This window comes from Rhinatrema bivittatum, chromosome 3 (assembly GCF_901001135.1).
Source record: "Rhinatrema bivittatum chromosome 3, aRhiBiv1.1, whole genome shotgun sequence".
Classification (NCBI taxonomy): Eukaryota; Metazoa; Chordata; class Amphibia; order Gymnophiona; family Rhinatrematidae; genus Rhinatrema; species Rhinatrema bivittatum.
The window spans coordinates 2,165,425-2,185,133 of record NC_042617.1 but is presented as its reverse complement, the minus strand read 5'-3'; the positions used below and the strand labels follow the sequence as shown (position 1 = coordinate 2,185,133).

The following is a 19,709-nucleotide window of genomic DNA, read 5'->3' as shown; positions in this document are numbered from 1 at the left end:
GATTATCGGGTGAGGGAGCGGGAGATGAGGGGTTATCGTGTGAGGGAGCAGGAGATGAGGGGTTATCCGGTGAGGGAGCAGGAGCGGGAGATGAGGGGTTATTGTGTGAGGGAGCGGGAGATGAGGGGTTATCGGGTGAGGGAGCGGGAGCGGGAGATGAGGGGTTATCGGGTGAGGGAGCGGGAGATGAGGGGTTATCAGGTGAGGGAGCGGGAGATGAGGGTTATCGTGTGAGGGAGCAGGGAGATGAGGGGTTATCAGGTGAGGGAGCGGGAGATGAGGGGTTATCGTGTGAGGGAGCGGGAGATGAGGGGTTATTGTGTGAGGGAGCGGGAGATGAGGGGTTATCGTGTGAGGGAGCGGGAGATGAGGGGTTATCGGGTGAGGGAGCGGGAGATGAGGGGTTATCAGGTGAGGGAGCGGGAGATGAGGGTTATCGTGTGAGGGAGCAGGGAGATGAGGGTTATCAGGTGAGGGAGCGGGAGCGGGAGATGAGGGGTTATCGTGTGAGGGAGTGGGAGATGAGGGGTTATCGGGTGAGGGAACGGGGAGATGAGGGGTTATCGTGTGAGGGAGCGGGAGATGAGGGATTATCGTGTGAGGGAGCGGGAGATGAGGGATTATTGAGTGAGGGAGCGGGAGATGAGGGATTATCGAGTGAAGGAGCGGGAGATGAGGGATTATCGGGAGATGGGGCAGGAGGTGTGGGGGCAGTAGATAAGGGAGAATGGAGTGGGGATAGGATTACCATGTGAGGTGGCAGGAGGGATGATGTTAGATGAGTGGGCAGAGAAGGCAGAGGGGGAAGAGGTTATCAGGAGGAAGAATTATTGTGGAAGGGAGCAGTTAGCTGAATGAACAGGATCATGTGTGAGATGTACCTAAAGGGGGAGGGGGAGAGATGTGCGAGAGAGGTAAGGGGGGAGAGGCGTGGGAGGTAGGTAGGGGGGGATATGTGTGAGAGTTAGGGTGGAGTGCCATTGATATTGGATTGGTCATAGATATGGTTCCCTGTACGTACCTGGATCAGTCCAGACAGTGGGTTATGTCCCCAATCCAGCAGATGGAGTCAGCACAAGCTTTGAGGGGGCGTATCCATATATACTACTACCCCCTCTGCAGGAGTTCAGTACCTTCTGACTCCAGCAGATGCGAGTAGGGGAATCAGGCTTCCCCTCCTTTTCCTTTTTCTTCACTTTCTAGCTTGATTATGGCTTGTTGTTGTCTTTTTCTGTGGATCAAGTTTGTATCAAGTTTGTATTAAGTTTAAAAAAAAAAAAAAAAAAGGCAGAGTTCTTTCAACTTCTGGGGAGTGGCTTCTCTTCCTTGTCTCTTCTCTGCGGCCTTGCTGTTTATTTCTCGTTGCAGCCCAGGGGTAAGTTTGTTTTTCCTTTGTAGTTTTTTCCTTCACAGCTCAGCCCCCGGTGCCCGCGAAAGCCGGTGGAGCCGCGGCCGTCCCGCTGTGCGGCCTGCGGAGACCCGGGGTCCCGGATTTCCCGGGAGGGCATCTGTGCACGATGCCTCCCCGGGGGGGAAGGTACCTCACAGTCCCTGACTGATTTCTCTTTTTTGCCCGGGCGGCGCGGGCCGGCCACTCCGCCATTTTTGGCGGGAACGGCGGCCATTTTACATTCTGAGCGCCCTGAGGCGCAGGCCACGAGGGGGAACGGATCCCTGGAGGCCACGAGGGAGAACGGATCCCTGGAGGACTCTACCAGCGGGGGTGTTCCCCCGATTTTGGTGCAGGAACCAAGCACCCAGAGCCAGGGAGCAGGAACCACGCCGCCCCCGAAGCGCACCCGAGCAGGCCGGGGTTCTCTCCGGAGTTTATCCTGCTCATGCATACCGCTTATCTGCAGGGGCTGGAAGCACCTGTGGGACCCCTCCCTCCTAAGATCCCTCTGATGTCGCCCTCGACGCCGGCCCCCCCCGACCCTCCGGGAGTGGGGGCCTCCCGCCTTCCTACCCGGGTCCGATCCACGCCCGCGGCAGTGGGGGCGGTGCCAGACCCAGCGGGACATGGACTTGACCTCTCGGACGGGGGACAAGGGGACGGCACGCAGGAGGGGGATGATCCGCGTACCCTACGCCTCTTCCAGAGGGAAGAGCTGGACGACCTCATCCCGCAGATCATCCAAGAATTAGATTTGGACCCGCCACCAGACCCGCCTGCCCCAGTTGCTCCCGCTGTCGTCACTTCTTCAAGGAAGGGAGATCCTGTCCTGGCGGCATTCCGGCTGAGGGCTCGGGCTTTTCCCATTCATGACTCGTTTTTACAACTTCTCACCAGGGAATGGGACACCCCGGAGGCCTCCCTGAAGAGCAGCCGGGCTATGGAAAAGCCGTACCCGCTCCCCGAAGATTTTCTGGACCTCATCAAGGTCCCAAAGGTGGACTCCACAGTGTCGTCGGTCACGAAGAGGACGACTATCCCAGTGACGGGAGGTGCGGCGTTGCGGACACACAGGATCGTAAGTTGGAAGTTTTCCTTAAGCGGGTTTTCGAGGTCTCCGCTCTGGGTATGCGGGCAGGTGATGTGCAGTTCGCTTGCCCAGCGGGCTAGTCTCCTTGGGGTGCAACAACTCCTCACGTCTCAGAACCTGCCGTCCGATGAGGCTGCCCAGGCAGATCGGCTAGAAGCCGCAAGTGACGTATGGGGCGGACGCCTCGTACGACCTTTTTCGGGTCCTCGCAAGATCCATGGTTTCGGTAGTGGCAGCACGACGACTACTGTGGCTACGCAATTCGGCGGCTGATACGTCCTCTAAGTCGAGTCTGGGCTCTCTTCCCTTCAGGGGCAAGTTCCTCTTCGGGGAGGATTTGGACCAGATCATCAAGTCCCTGGGGGAGAACGCTGTTCATCGGCTGCCGGAGGATAGGTTTCGACCATCCAGAGCATTTTCTTCTTCTCAGACCAGAGCCAGAGCGCAACGGCGCTACAGGGGATACAGACAGGCGGGCTCCCGGTCATCCGCCCCCAGGTCTCAGCCCTGGTCGCGCTCCTTTCGCGGGCGTCTGCCCGCACGCACTACTCCCGGAACCGGGAACCCCTATACCAAGTCTTCACAATGATGCCAGTCTCGCCCACTCCCCTGTCCCCAAGATTGGGGACCGACTAACGTATTTCTACGCGGAGTGGGCACGGATCACCTCGGACCAGTGGGTCCTGGATACCATAAAACACGGCTACGCATTGGAATTTGTCCGCCCCCCGCAGGGAAGGTTCATCTTTTCCCCCTGTGGCTCGGACCTCAAGAGAGGAGCGGTGCTGCTGACTCTGGACAGACTCCGGGAGATAAGTGCTATTGCGCTCGTGCCCTTCGGAGAGGTGGGCTCGGGCCACTATTCCATCTATTTCGTCGTACCAAAGAAGGACGGTTCCTTCCGGCCTATCCTAGACCTCAAGGAAGTCAACAAATCCCTTCGAGTCGTTCGGTTCCGCATGGAAACGCTCCGGTCAGTGATTGCGGTGGTGCATCGGGGGGAGTTCCTCGCCTCCCTGGACTTAACAGAGGCCTACCTGCACATTCCCATCCGCCCGGACCACCACCGTTTCCTTCGTTTCAAAATTCTGGACCAGCATTTTCAGTTCACGGCTCTCCCGTTCGGATTGGCGACGGCGCCGCGCACCTTCACCAAGATCATGGTAGTCGTGGCGGCAGCTCTCCGGAAGGAGGGCATCCTGGTTCATCCTTATCTGGACGATTGGCTCCTCCGGGCGAAGTCATTCGATCATGGACGCTCAGCGGTGACTCGAGTAGTACGGTTTCTACATTCCCTGGGATGGGTAGTGAACTTCTCCAAGAGCTCCCTCATGCCCTCGCAACGCTTGGGTTTTTTTGGGGGGCGACCTTCGACACCCTACTGGGCAAAGTTTTTCTGCGCCAGAACAAAGCTCAATCCTTGCGGGATCACACACGACGGTTCTCTGCGTTACCAGAGCCCACCTCCTGGGACTACCTGCAACTCCTGGGAGTGATGGGGTCCACCATCGACCTTGTACCTTGGGCTTTCGCGCACCTCAGGACCTTACAGTGGGCGCTCCTCTCCCGTTGGAAACCAGTATCGCAGGACTACCAGATGATTCTCCCACTCCCGCAGAATGCCAGGGACAGTCTGGGCTGGTGGTTGGATCCGCCGAACCTGGCCCGTGGCATGTCCCTCGATCTGCCAAATTGGGTGGTGGTGACCACCGATGCCAGTCTAGCAGGCTGGGGTGCAGTCTGCGATCGAAGCGCCACGCAGGGGACGTGGTCCACGGTGGAGGCGAAGTGGTCAATCAACCGTCTGGAAACCAGAGCGGTCCGGCTAGCTCTGCGACATTTCCTCCCTGCTTCTTCGGAACCGGGAAGTCAGAATCCTATCGGACAACGCTACCACCGTGGCCTACATCAACCGACAAGGAGGCACGCGCAGCCCGCGCTCAAGGCGGCGCTGCTGATGCAATGAGCGGAGCGTCATCTCGTCCGGCTAGCGGCCTCGCACATCGCCGGTGTGGACAACGTCCAGGCGGACTTCCTCAGTCGTCAACTGCTGGACCCCGGAGAGTGGTCTCTCTCCGACAAAGCGATGCAACTTCTCGTCCATCGGTGGGGGGCCCCCCACTTGGATCTGATGGCGTCCGCTCTCAACGCCAAGGCTCCACGCTTCTTCAGTCGCCGGAGAGAGCGCAGCGCGGAGGGAGTGGATGCCCTGGTCCTCCCGTGACCGCCACATCTTCTGCTCTACGCTTTTCCACCATGGCCCCTGGTGGGCAGGATGCTCCGCAGAATAGAAAGCCATCAGGGGACCGTGGTTTTCATCACCCCAGAATGGCCCAGGCGACCCAGGTTTGCGGACCTGCTACAGCTGGTGATCGACGGGCCAATCAGGCTGGGGCACCTCCCCCAGCTCCTACATCAGGGCCTGGTATTTTTCGAGCAGGCAGAACTCTTCTGTCTTGCGGCCTGGCTTTTGAGAGGCGCCGCCTCCGGCGTCGGGGCTACCCAGAGGCGGTAGTATCCACGCTATTGCGGGCACGAAAGACATCGACATTGGCGGCCTATGTTCGAGTCTGGAAGGTGTTCGAGCTGTGGTGTACCAGCCAGGCCACGAGACCCGCTAAGGCTTCTGTACCTCAGATCCTTCAGTTTCTACAGGCGGGGGTGGAAAAAGGGCTCGCCTATAATTCACTACGGGTTCAGGTGGCCGCCCTTGGTTCGCTGTTGAGCGATGGGGGCTCTCTTCTACAGTATCCTGACATTGCTCGTTTTCTCAAGGGTGGCAAGCATATGCGTCCTCCGTTACGGAACCCTTGTCCCTCCTGGAGTCTTAACCTTGTGCTTCGCTCCCTGTCGGGACCACCGTTTGAGCCGCTGCGCAGCGCAACGATAAAGGATCTCACTCTCAAGACTGTATTTCTTGTGGCCATCTGTTCCGCTCGACGCATCTCGGAGCTGCAGGCTCTGTCGTGTAGAGAGCCCTATCTCCGTTTCTCCGACTCTGGAGTTTCGCTTCGCACCGTTCCCTCCTTCCTTCCGAAGGTGGTTTCTGCATTCCATGTGAACCAGACGGTGGAGTTGCCATCCTTCTCTTCCTCAGAGCCGAAGTCTCTCCGTCTCTTGAATGTCAAGCGCACTCTGCGCCTCTATCTGGAGGCTACAAATGAGTTCCGGACCTCTGACCATCTCTTCGTACTCTGGGCCGGTCCTAAGAAGGGGTCTCAGGCCTCGAAGACTACCATTGCCAGATGGCTGAAGGCCGGCATTGCTGCTTCCTACATTGGGGCGGGTCGGACTCCCCCACCCGGAATCGTAGCGCATTCTACACGTTCTCAGGCGGCTTCCTGGGCGGAGGTTCGCTCGGTATCCTCGCAGGAAATTTGTAGAGCAGCCACCTGGAAATCGTTACACACGTTCTCGAGGCACTATCGTCTGCACCTCGCCTCTTCAGTCTCTGGACACTTTGGCGAGCAGGTTCTCCGAGCAGGCCTCGCAGGACCCCACCCGATTTAGGGAAGCTTGGGTACATCCCACTGTCTGGACTGATCCAGGTACGTACAGGGAAAAGAAAATTATTACTTACCTGCTAATTTTCATTCCTGTAGTACCATGGATCAGTCCAGACGCCCACCGCGTTTGGGTTCTTGATCCTGCTCAGCTCTGCGCTACTTCTTGCTCGCAGTGTTCTGTGTCTTCACAGTCGTTTCTTTTCGCTGTTTTTCACAGCTCCCTACAAGTTGGTAGGATGTTTGCAGTTACTTGTTGCGGTTACAATTGTTTTCATTATCTGTTTCCACAAACTTGATCCTTCGGGGGTTTCTACTCTGGCTTTGATATACTCGATACTGAACTCCTGCAGAGGGGGTAGTAGTATATATGGATACGCCCCCTCAAAGCTTGTGCTGACTCCATCTGCTGGATTGGGGACATAACCCACTGTCTGGACTGATCCATGGTACTACAGGAACGAAAATTAGCAGGTAAGTAATAATTTTCTTTTATTTGGTATGAGGGGGAGAATAGATGGAAGTGAGGTGTGTGGTAATGGGAAGGATTGGGAAGGATTGTTTCATTGGGAGGATAAGGGTGGGGATTTTTAGGTGAAGAAAAGTTAAATGCTTGGTTATCAGGGAAGGGATGGGCATGAATGAAGAGTGTCTGAGGGGTTATCAGATGAGGGGAAGGAGTGGTGTGGATATCAAATAAATGGGGGTTTGGTATGTTTTCAGGTTGTAATATCGTTATCAGATAAAGGGCATGATATGATTGTCAGATGTCAGGAGGGCATGCAGCAAGTTTTGTGAGATCTGAGACGGCTCTTAACCTGTACTTCAGATGATGGTACAGTTGTGAGGAAAGGTTTAGTCACCCCTGCTCAAACCGTATGTTTCAATGAATCTTTGTGTGAACCGAAGCTGACAGAACAACCTCTACGTGGTATAAAGTTAACACATCAAGCCAAAATATGCTTCCACCAATATTTTCAAACTTTTGGATTTATTCATTCCTGCCAGCAGATGGAGACAGAGAAAAGCCTCGCTGACGCTGCTTGAAAACCCTGGTGCCACCTGCAGTGGCTCAGTATTGATCTGTACCCAAGCTGAAAAAAAACCACTATGTGCAATAAACTGACTAAAAACGTGTCAAACAACTTGAAAAAATGTACAAGTTTACAACAAAGAATGGAAGTTTGCTGAAAAGGTTATAGCTGAGCGGACGACTCTCCTCTCTAACCTGGGTGGGTTCTGGACTGATCCGTTGGTACTACAGGAATGAAAATTAGCAGGTAAGAACCAATTTTCTTTTCCCTGTACGTACCCAGATCAGTCCAGACTCCTGGGATGTATCAAAGCTTTCTAGAGAGGGTGGGACCTGGAGAGTCCTGCTCACAAGACACCTTCATCAAAAGACCTGGAATCAGAAAATCCCAAATCCATCCAGTAGTGCCTTGCAAAAGTATGCAACGACTTCCAAGTCGCAGCTCTGCAAATCTCCTGCGGAGACACCAACCGAGCCTCCGCCCATGAAGCAGCCTGAGCCCGTGTCGAGTGGGCTCGCAAACCCTCAGGAACTTGACAGCCCTTGAGAATATATGCCGACCCAATAGCCTTCTTAAGCCATCTGGCAATCGTTGCTTTGGAGGCATGGGTACCCTTCTTTGAACCGCTCCATAAAACAAAAAGATGATCAGATCTTCTGAACTCATTAGTAACCTTGAGATAGTGAAGCAAGGTTCTATGGACATCTAACAACTTAAGCTTGCGAGCATGCTGCGTAGAATCATCCACCGACTCACTTCAACTCAACATGGCAGTCTTTCGGCATCCAAACTATGCTATCTTCAAGAGTTTAATAATACATTCTCTAAAATAGAAAAACAAACAACAATTTAATATATACAAGACCACTGAAGAATAATGAAATGCAAAAAACACACACCCATCATCAATCAGGATGCTCCACTCTAGAATGGCTGATGCATTTAAACCCAAATGGCACACCTACTATTTAAAAGGAACAGCAATGACGTTCAACACAATGTCAATCACAATATCCACACATAACTAACACCTTCTTCTTAAAGGGAAACAAAACACCCTATCAAATTTAACTATCAGAATCTATCTTTCTCTTTATTCATGCCCCTTGGTTCGACAGTATCAAAATAATAAATCCATCTCTGCTCTTTCTGCAAAAGCAATCTGCCAGTATCCCCCATGATCAGGCAATTTAGGTTGCTCAATCACTGCAAAAGTCAGATCTGTGAAGACATACCTTTCATTCCTGTAGTTTTGCACCAAAGGAGCCTCAACACTGTTATGAACTCACTGCCCGCGGGTTTCCCCATGAGCAGGCTCACTCACCATGCTGCCTTTCTTCAGCCGACATGGCAGCACGCCTCCATCGGCCTTCCCACGCAGCTGGAGCCACGGACTCTGTGCTCCTCTGCGGCCCGGAGGCCGCCCATCAGGTCTCCCTTCATCGGGCCCGGAGTCGCGGGCCTTCTGCCCTCTGCTGCGTGGCCGGGAACGCTGCTGACGTTTGCTCCATCTTCGTGGCGCGAAGGCCGCATCCCTGGGCTCGAGTGGTGGCTGGAGCTGCCCCCGGGGCCTCCTGCAGCGGCTGGAGCTGCTTCCGACGTCGGAGCCTGCGCCCAGGCTCAGCCCTGCTTCCCTCTATGCTGTATGTCGTTGCAGGCCGCTGTCCGTGGTCCTGCACAGCTCTTCTGCTGCTCCTTAGGTGCCGGTGCGCACCTCTCTTCAGGATTTAAAGGGCCAGCCACAGGAAGTGTGGCTGACCCCACCTAGAAAGTGGACTTCCTGCCCAGCCCTATAAAAGGGCTGCTCCGTCAGTCTGTCTTCGCCTTGCATTGGAGTTGCTTCACTCTGGAGGCTCCTGCCTGCCAGAGCTCCGTCAGGTCTTCCTTGTCTTCTCCATGGAGTTCTTGTTGCTTCGTTTTGTCATGCCAAGTCATGTTCGTGCCTGAGGTCCCTGTCCAGGTGTCCTGGTGTTTTGTCTTGATCTTCTGTTCCTGATGTTCCAAGTTCCTTGATGTTCTGCTCCTGCGTCTTCGTCTTCAGCGCTCTGGAGCCTTCTGGTACCTGTTAGGCCGGGGGTCCCTTGGATGATGTGTGCCCGAGCGTGGACTAGCCTACAGGTGGACTGGTGTCCTTTGCTCCTGAGCCGTCATGTTCTGCCAGCCGTTGGTAGAGCTTCGGATGACATCGGCTCCGTCGTTGGAGTTCTGCTTCGACTGGATCCTTCCCTGCACTTGTCCCGCTCCCAGCATGGTACGTGACCAGCCTCCTCGGGCTGTGTAGGGCACGCAGTGGGACAGGGTGGTCCGCGACTCAGTCCCATGGGTGGCCTGAGTAGGGCGCCCTGAGAGACAGTGCCAATGTCCTTCCGCCCAGCTTCTCGTCTTGTCAGGACTTCATCAGTTCCTCGTCTCGTCTTGGATACCGTTGCATCATCTTGGTATCTTGTCATGTTCCTGATGTCATCGCATCGACCCTGGTCCGGGATGCCGTCTCATCGACCACTGGTCCGTGATGTCTTCGCATCAGCTTGGTGTCAAGTCTTCGTCCGTGATGCCGTTGCATCGATCCTGCTGTCATGTCTTCATCCGCAATGCCGTTGTATCGACCCTGCTGTCATGTCTATGTGTCAAGGCCCGTCTGCCCTCGACCTCAGGCCAGGCCTGCTGCTCCATGCTGTTCCACGCAGCAGGTCCGAAAGGGCTCGGAATGGTCGGAGGACCATTCACATTCCAACATCTTCTGTTGTTGGCCATGGGAGCTTGCCGGCCTGGCAGAGGATAGACCGTCAGCCATGGTGGAACACGCCGTCAACCCTCGGTCTGGTCCTGGATCCGTCTGGGGTCGGGCTGAGGCTCAAGGGCACACTAAAACACCCGAGTACAACAGAATGCAAGGCCTTTAGAGGCCATCCTTAACAACAAACACGATCACAATTGATGGCACTCCGATGTTCAATGATGTGTATACACAAGGATTGCTTTTGTTTTTTCCAATATATAAAAGCTTACAAGGGCACCAAATACAGTAGATGACTCCCACAGAGGCACAAGTAGTTGAATAGTTCAGAAAAATAAATGTTTGTCTTTGAAAATGGCAAAATTTGACCTGAAAAAGATGTATGACAAACAGAGCAATTATTGCAAGAGTAATGCCCAAGCCTCATAGGCATAGTATCTCCCAAAACAGTTCCATAGAATTCAGAATGTACAATTTTATCTCTAATAGTCAGACCTCAACACAATGCAAATATCGGGCCAGACTCAAAACTTTTATGCAAATTTAAAATGGCCAATGTTTTTTTAATACTTTGTTGGACTTACAAAATCTATGGTGAATGAGGCAAAACACATTTAATTCTAGAATTATCTTCTTTATTTGTTGGCATCAATAACAAATCACGAGTTACCCAATGAGCTCTTTTGTAAGCCCTCTTCAAGATGTATGAAGGGTAACCACGATCTTGATTTTATATTCATGTACATTAGAACAAAACCGTCTCAGGTGAAAAAATTGTCTGATCGGAAAAATTGTCTGATCGGTAAGTTCTCACGTAGGGTGTCTAGGCTGACAACTGTCAAAATGAAGTAGAGTGTTTCTGTCTGTTGGCTTATGAAAAACCGTAAAATCAAAGCTCCACTCTTGAATTGAAATGAAAATATCCAAGTAGGGCAACCCTATTACACTGAAGGCTGAAGTAAAACTCAAATTTTAAAACTCACAGGCTGAAGTAAACTTCAAATTTTAAAACTCACATGCTCCCAACCAACACATGAAAGCAGAAAAATCAACCTCTCCTCCTTCCCAAATGATTAAAATATAGTCTATGAAATGCTTCCATAACTTACAGTAATCCTTTGGGAGAAAGGATCAGCCATTCTAAAACAGATTGGTCTGGTAGCCACAGTAGGCCAGAAGAGTGTGTCCAAGTGAAGCGCAAGGGTCAGAGCTAGAGTATCAGTCCAGAAGTGGTCAGCCAAAGCAGGGGTCAAATACCAAAGTCAGTCCAAGTGTAGTCAAGGCAAGCAAGGGTTGGTTTCAGGCAGCAGACAAAGAGCATGGTCAGGCAGGCAGTGGTCAGTTCCAGGCAGCAGACAAGAGAGTAGTCAGACAGGCCGAGGTCAGTACCAGAGATCAGTCCGAGAGGTACTTACATGAGTGTGGAATCGGGAACACACAGAGACTCAGGAAAAAGGAGACGCTGGAACACAGGATAGGCAAGCTTACTACACCATGGTGTCGACCCGATTGCCAAGGCGAGGTCCTGGGGACAGGGCTTCGCTATATATAGGACTTTCAAGTGATGTCATCAATCTGTGCCCCCATCGGTGTTCCCGTGCTTGGTCCTTTAAATTGGAGCACATCGACCGCGCACGCGCCTAGGGGAAGGGCCGAGGCGGCCAAAGATGAGGAGCCCCGATGGGAGCTCCGCTGCGAGGCCTACGGTGTGGAGGAAGCTGGAGAGGGCCGTGGTGAGTGACGGGGACGGTGGGAGCTGGCAGCAGCGGTGAGACCGGACCTAATCGAGGGCAGCGCGAGGTGAGCAGGCCCGGTCGTGGCTCCCATGTGGCCGGAACGTGCAACAATAGCCACTGCTATTAATTGCATCAGTAGCATGGGATCTTCATAGTGTTTGGGTAATTGCCAGGTTCTTGTGGCCTGGATTGGCCACTGTTGGAAACAGTTTGCTCGGCTTGATGGACCCTTGGTCTGGCCCAGCATGGCAATTTCTTATGTTTTTATATTCTAGAGTGTCCTTCTGATTGATGATGGGTGTGCATTTTTGGCATTTTATTATTATTCAGTGGTTTTGTATATATTAAAAATGTGTGTGTTTGTTTTTTTTATTTTAGAGAATGTATTATTAAACTCTTGAAGAAGGCATTATTTGGATGCTGAAACATGGCATGTTGAGTTGGTGAAGTGAAAGTGTTGCTTGAACCGGAATCAGAGAAAGTATTCTTTTAAACAAGTAGGCTTTTCACTGAACAAGCTGTTGCAACTCTTAACTATTGCTGGAGTAAAAAGAGAATTTTGGAATTGAATGGATTCATCTTTTGGGTAGCCATTGTTGATTGTTAGATTAAAAACTAACCATCAGGCGCCGGCGAGCGGGGAGGCCACCCTCCATCCTGGGCCCCCGCTAGAACTAAACACCAAACTGAACGGCAGGGGGAAAAAAAGATACGGAACCAACAGCAGGAGGTGAGGGAAATGAATGACTGCGATGCGATGAGTGACCACGCCCCCCTCTGACGTCACTGGGAGCCCCGGTGACGGTTGAAGAGCGCCTCACCATCAGGCGCCGCGCACCGTGCGTCGCGTGCCGAAGGGGCTCTCCTCTTTGTGCACCCCTTTGTGCAACCCTTGTGCTTCTAAAAAAAAAAAAAAAATCTTTTATATTTTTCTGTAGTTTAACCTTTATTCCAATTCTTTACCTTTTCTTTTCGCTTGTTAACAATTTTAATTAGAAATGTTCATTGTATTAGACTATGGAAATTTATTTCCTGCTATTCTGTTTAATGTAAACCCGTATGATTTACATCGGATGTAAGAATGTCGGTATATAAAAATTAAAAATAAATAAATAATATTTTTAGAGGGAAGAATAGTTTTATTTTTGAATAAACATTTTTTTCAAAGAAACAAAATTATTTTGAGGAAGAATGATGATATATGATTTGAATTTGAAGTGTTGTAAAATTGATACTGTTTGAAGCCCATTGCGGGCAAGAGACAGTGGATTAAAATCCTGACACCATTTTCTCTGTCGTCTCTTCCCTCTTAAGGATGATGTTAATAGAACAAGCATAAGTATTACGTAAGATTTGCTTGACTATTTGGTCCCCACATCTCAATTCTTTCTGGTTTATTTGATATTTCTAACCCTTGCCATCTTTTCCTCCCTTTCCCCTCCTCTCTTATTTTTCTCCTTTGTCTTTTTCCCTGCTCTTGTTCTATTCCCTTTTTTCCTTAACGCATTGATACTTTTTTCCCCTTTTACTTCATGTGCTCCTCCTCTCACTAGACAGATGCTGCTAGAAGTTTCAAATGAAGAATCCAGCTACATGCCATCTTGTATTGTTGTCATGGGAGGAGAAAATCCATCCAGTCTCAACACAGAGCTCAACACGGTGAGCAATGTACAGTGAACATATTGCTATCGATCAGAGAGCCAAACACAATGAGTAATAGCCAACAGAGTATGCTGTCATCAGTCAGCAAGAAAAAACAGTGAGTATAACATACATAAGCTACTATCAGAGAGTGCCAAAACCTTGTATAATATATAAAGTAAGCTACTATTAGAGAGCACCAAACCCTGTCTATAACATACAGTAAGCTACTATCAGAGAGCACCAAACCCTGTGTATAACATACAGTAAGCTACTATCAGAGAGCACCAAACCCTGTCTATAACATACAGTAAGCTACTATCAGAGAGCACCAAACCCTTTGTATAACATACAGTAAGCTACTATCAGAGAGCACCAAACCCTGTGTATAACATACAGTAAGCTACTATCAGAGAGTGCCAAAACCTTGTATAATATATAAAGTAAGCTACTATCAGAGAGCACCAAACCCTCTGTATAACATACACTAAGCTACTATCAGAGAGTGCCAAAACCTTGTATAATATATATAGTAAGCTACTATCAGAGAGCGCCAAACCCTGTGTATATCATACAGTAAGCTTCTATCAGAGAGCACCAAACCCTGTGTATAACATACAGTAAGCTACTATCAGAGAGCACCAAACCCTGTCTATAACATACAGTAAGCTACTATCAGAGAGCACCAAACCCTGTATATAACATACAGTAAGCTACTATCAGAGAGTGCCAAACCCTGTGTATAACATACAGTAAGCTACTATTAGAGAGCACCAAACCCTGTCTATAACATACAGTAAGCTACTATCAGAGAGCACCAAACCCTGTGTATAACATACAGTAAGCTACTATCAGAGAGCACTAAACCCTGTCTATAACATACAGTAAGCTACTATCAGAGAGCACCAAACCCTCTGTATAACATACAGTAAGCTACTATCAGAGAGCACTAAACCCTGTCTATAACATACAGTAAGCTACTATCAGAGAGCACAAAACCCTGTGTATAACATACAGTAAGCTACTATCAGAGAGTGCCAAAACCTTGTATAATATATAGTAAGCTACTATCAGAGAGCACCAAACCCTGTGTATAACATACAGTAAGCTACTATCAGAGAGCACCAAACCCTGTATATAACATACAGTAAGCTACTATCAGAGAGCACCAAACCCTGTGTATATCATATAGTAAGCTACTATCAGAGAGCACCAAACCCTGTGTATAACATACAGTAAGCTACTATCAGAGAGCACCAAACCCTGTGTATAACATACAGTAAGCTACTATCAGAGAGCACCAAACCCTGTGTATAACATACAGTAAGCTACTATCAGAGAGCACCAAACCCTGTGTATAACATACAGTAAGCTACTATCAGAGAGCACAAACCCTGTGTATAACATACAGTAAGCTACTATCAGAGAGCACAAACCCTGTGTATACCATACAGTAAGCTACTATCAGAGAGCACAAACCCTGTGTATAACATACAGTAAGCTACTATCAGAGAGCACAAACCCTGTCTATAACATACAGTAAGCTACTATCAGAGAGCACCTAACCCTGTGTATAACACATTGTAAGCTACTATCAGAAAACACAAACCCTCTGTATAACATACAGTAAGCTACTATCAGAGAGCACAAACCCTGTCTATAACATACAGTAAGCTACTATCAGAGAGCACCAAACCCTGTGTATAACATACAGTAAGCTACTATCAGAGAGCACAAACCCTGTGTATAACATACAGTAAGCTACTATCAGAGAGCACAAACCCTGTGTATAACATACAGTAAGCTACTATCAGAGAGCACAAACCCTCTGTATAACATACAGTAAGCTACTATCAGAGAGCACCAAACCCTGTTTATAACATACAGTAAGCTACTATCAGAGAGCACCAAACCCTGTGTATATCATACAGTAAGCTACTATCAGAGAGCATCAAACCCTGTTTATAACATACAGTAAGCTACTATCAGAGAGCACCAAACCCTGTGTATATCATACAGTAACCTATCAGAGAGCACCAAACCCTGTGTATAACATACAGTAAGCTACTATCAGAGAGCACCAAACCCTGTGTATATCATACAGTAACCTATCAGAGAGCACCAAACCCTGTGTATAACATACAGTAAGCAACTATCAGAGAGCACCAAACCCTGTTTATAACATACAGTAAGCTACTATCAGAGAGTACCAAACCCTGTGTATATCATACAGTAACCTATCAGAGAGCACCAAACCCTGTGTATAACATACAGTAAGCTACTATCAGAGAGCACTAAACCCTCTGTATAACATACAGTAAGCTACTATCAGAGAGCACCAAACCCTCTGTATAACATACAGTAAGCTACTATCAGAGAGCACAAACCCTCTGTATAACATACAGTAAGCTACTATCAGAGAGCACAAACCCTCTGTATAACATACAGTAAGCTACTATCAGAGAGCACAAACCCTGTATATAACATACAGTAAGCTACTATCAGAGAGCACCAAACCCTGTTTATAACATACAGTAAGCTACTATCAGAGAGTGCCAAAACCTTGTATAATATATAGTAAGCTACTATCAGAGAGTGCCAAAACCTTGTATAATATATAGTAAGCTACTATCAGAGAGCACCAAACCCTGTGTATAACATACAGTAAGCTACTATCAGAGAGCGCCAAACCCTGTGTATAACATACAGTAAGCAACTATCAGAGAGCACCAAACCCTGTTTATAACATACAGTAAGCTACTATCAGAGAGCACCAAACCCTGTGTATATCATACAGTAAGCTACTATCAGAGAGCACCAAACCCTCTGTATAACATACAGTAAGCTACTATCAGAGAGCACAAACCCTGTGTATAACATACAGTAAGCTACTATCAGAGAGCACAAACCCTGTGTATAACATACAGTAAGCTACTATCAGAGAGCACCAAACCCTCTGTATAACATACAGTAAGCTACTATCAGAGAGCACAAACCCTGTGTATAACATACAGTAAGCTACTATCAGAGAGCACAAACCCTGTGTATAACATACAGTAAGCTACTATCAGAGAGCACAAACCCTGTATATAACATACAGTAAGCTACTATCAGAGAGCACAAACCCTGTATATAACATACAGTAAGCTACTATCAGAGAGCACAAACCCTGTATATAACATACAGTAAGCTACTATCAGAGAGCACCAAACCCTGTATATAACATACAGTAAGCTACTATCAGAGAGCACCAAACCCTGTGTATAACATACAGTAAGCTACTATCAGAGAGTGCCAAACCTTGTATAATATATATAGTAAGCTACTATCAGAGAGCACAAAACCCTGTGTATAACATACAGTAAGCTACTATCAGAGAGCACAAAACCCTGTGTATAACATACAGTAAGCTACTATCAGAGAGTGCCAAACCTTGTATAATATATATAGTAAGCTACTATCAGAGAGCACAAAACCCTGTGTATAACATACAGTAAGCTACTATCAGAGAGCAGAAAACCCTGTGTATAACATACAGTAAGCTACTATCAGAGAGCACAAAACCCTGTGTATAACATACAGTAAGCTACTATCAGAGAGCACCAAACCCTGTGTATAACATACAGTAAGCTACTATCAGAGAGAACAAAATCCTGTGTATAACATAAAGTAAGCTACTATCAGAGAGCACAAAACCCTGTGTATAACATACAGTAAGCTACTATCAGAGAGTGCCAAAACTTTGTAATATATATAGTAAGCTACTATCAGAGAACACCAAACCCTCTGTATATCATATAGTAAGTTACTATCAGAGAGCACCAAACCCTGTGTATAACATACAGTAAGCTACTATCAGAGAGCACCAAACCCTGTGTATATCATAAGGAAAGCTACTATCAGAGAGCACCAAACCCTGTGTATAACATACAGTAAGTTACTATCAGAGAGCACCAAACCCTGTGTATACCATACAGTAAGCTAACAGAGAGCACCAAACCCTGTGTATAACATACAGTAAGTTACTAACAGAGAGCACCAAACCCTGTCTATAAAATACAGTAAGCTACTATCAGACAACACCAAACCCTGTTTATAACAAAGTAAGCTACTATCAGAGAGCACCAAACCCAGCGTATAACATACAGCAAGCTACTATCAGGGAGCACCAAACCCTGTGTATATCATACAGTAAGCTACTATCAGAGAGCACCAAACCCTGTCTATATCATACGGTAAGCTACTATCAGAGAGCACCAAACCCTTTGTATAACATACGGTAAGCTACTATCAGAGAGCACAAAACCCTGTGTATAACATACAGTAAGCTACTATCAGAGAGCACAAAACCCTGTGTGTAACATACAGTAAGCTACTATCAGAGAGTGCCAAAACCTTGTAATATATATAGTAAGCTACTATCAGAGAGCACCAAACCCTCTGTATATCATATAGTAAGCTACTATCAGAGAGCACCAAACCCTGTGTATAACATATAGTAAGCTACTATCAGAGAGCACCAAACCCTGTGTATATCATAAGGAAAGCTACTATCAGAGAGCACCAAACCCTGTGTATATCATACAGTAAGCTACTGTCGGAGAGCACAAAATTCTATACAACATACAGTAAGCTACTATCAGAGAGCTCAAAATCCTATATAACATACAGTAAGATACTATCAGACAACACCAAACCCTGTTTATAACAAAGTAAGTTACTATCAGAGAGCACCAAACCCTGTGTATAACATACAGTAAGCTACTATCAGAGAGCACCAAACCCTCTGTATATCATATAGTAAGCTACTATCAGAGAGCACCAAACCCTCTGTATATCATATAGTAAGCTACTATCAGAGAGCACCAAACCCTGTGTATAACATATAGTAAGCTACTATCAGAGAGCACCAAACCCTGTGTATAACATACAGTAAGTTACTAACAGAGAGCACCAAACCCTGTCTATAAAATACAGTAAGTTACTAACAGAGAGCACCAAACCCTGTCTATAAAATACAGTAAGCTACTATCAGACAACACCAAACCCTGTTTATAACAAAGTAAGCTACTATCAGAGAGCACCAAACCCAGCGTATAACATACAGCAAGCTACTATCAGGGAGCACCAAACCCTGTGTATATCATACAGTAAGCTACTATCAGAGAGCACCAAACCCTGTCTATATCATACGGTAAGCTACTATCAGAGAGCACCAAACCCTGTCTATATCATACGGTAAGCTACTATCAGAGAGCACCAAACCCTTTGTATAACATACGGTAAGCTACTATCAGAGAGCACCAAACCCTGTGTATATCATATAGTAAGCTACTATCAGAGAGCACCAAACCCTGTGTATACCATACAGTAAGCTGCTATCAGAGCACCAAACCATGTGTATATCATACAGTAAGTTACTATCAGAGAGCACCAAACCCTGTGTATAACATACAGTAAGCTATCAGAGAGCACCAAACCCTGTGTATACCATACAGTAACCTGCTATCAGAGAGCACCAAACACTGTATATAATGTACAGTGATTTTTATCAGAGAGCACAAACACTCTGTATAACGTACAGTAAGCTGTTATCAGAGAGCACCAAACCCTGTGTATATCATACAGTAACCTATCAGAGAGCACCAAACACTGTATATAATGTACAGTGATTTTTATCAGAGAGCACAAACACTCTGTATAATGTACAGTAAGCTGTTACCAGAGAGCACCAAAGCCTGTTTATATCATACAGTAAGTTACTATCGGAGAGCCCCAAACACTGTGTATATAATGTACAGTAAGTTACTATCAGAGAGCACCAAACATTGTGTATAACATACAGTAAGCTGTTATCAGAGAGCACAAAACACTATGTATAATGTACAGTAAGTTACTATCAGAGAGCCCCAAAAACTGTATATAAATAGAGATGTGCTTTGGGTTGGTATATCGTGTCGGGCTTTGTTTTGGGCCCCCCCCAGGGGAATTTCGTTTTTCCCATGGTTCGGGGGGGGGGGGGTTTCGGAGACCCTGATTTTCGCCTTAGCATGCATTAACGAGGAGTTAGCACATACTATCTGCCGTTACTGCGCACTGACAGGAAAATAATTCCAGTTGCAGGGGCTGCCGCTATTAAGGATCTTCAGGATAGGAAGCTGGAGGTCCTTCTTAAGAGGATTTTTGAGGTCTCTGCGCTTTGCATTAGGGCAGCAGTCTGCAGTAGCCTCATGCAAAGGGCAGCTATTCGTTGGGTGCAACAGTTGCTCACCTCGCAGGAGTTGCCTCCAGCGGAAGCGAAGCAGGCAGATCGCGTGGAGGCCAGCTGTGGCTTACACCACAGATGCCTTGTATGATCTTCAGGTGTCCTCGTGCACTATGGCTTCGGCGGTCTCGGCTAGAAGGCTTCTGTGGCTCCATAACTGGTAGTCCGATATTTCCTCCAAGGCCCAGCTAGGCAATCTTCCCTTTAAAGGGAAATTCTTGTTCGGGGATGATCTGTAGACCCTTATCAAATCCCTAGGGGACAATAATGTGAACAAGTTGCCGGAGGAGAAGCCTCGAACCTCCAGGGC

General features: G+C 48.0%; 1 protein-coding gene across 1 annotated transcript in view; it reads left to right on the top strand.

The window, feature by feature from the left end:
* Positions 1-19,709, top strand: part of LOC115088464 (cullin-9-like) — a gene marked incomplete in the record, with an annotated part of 195,027 nt that overhangs the window by 107,089 nt on the left and 68,229 nt on the right. The window contains 1 exon segment of the mRNA XM_029596738.1: positions 13,047-13,152. Coding sequence (XP_029452598.1) covers positions 13,047-13,152 — 106 coding nt within the window.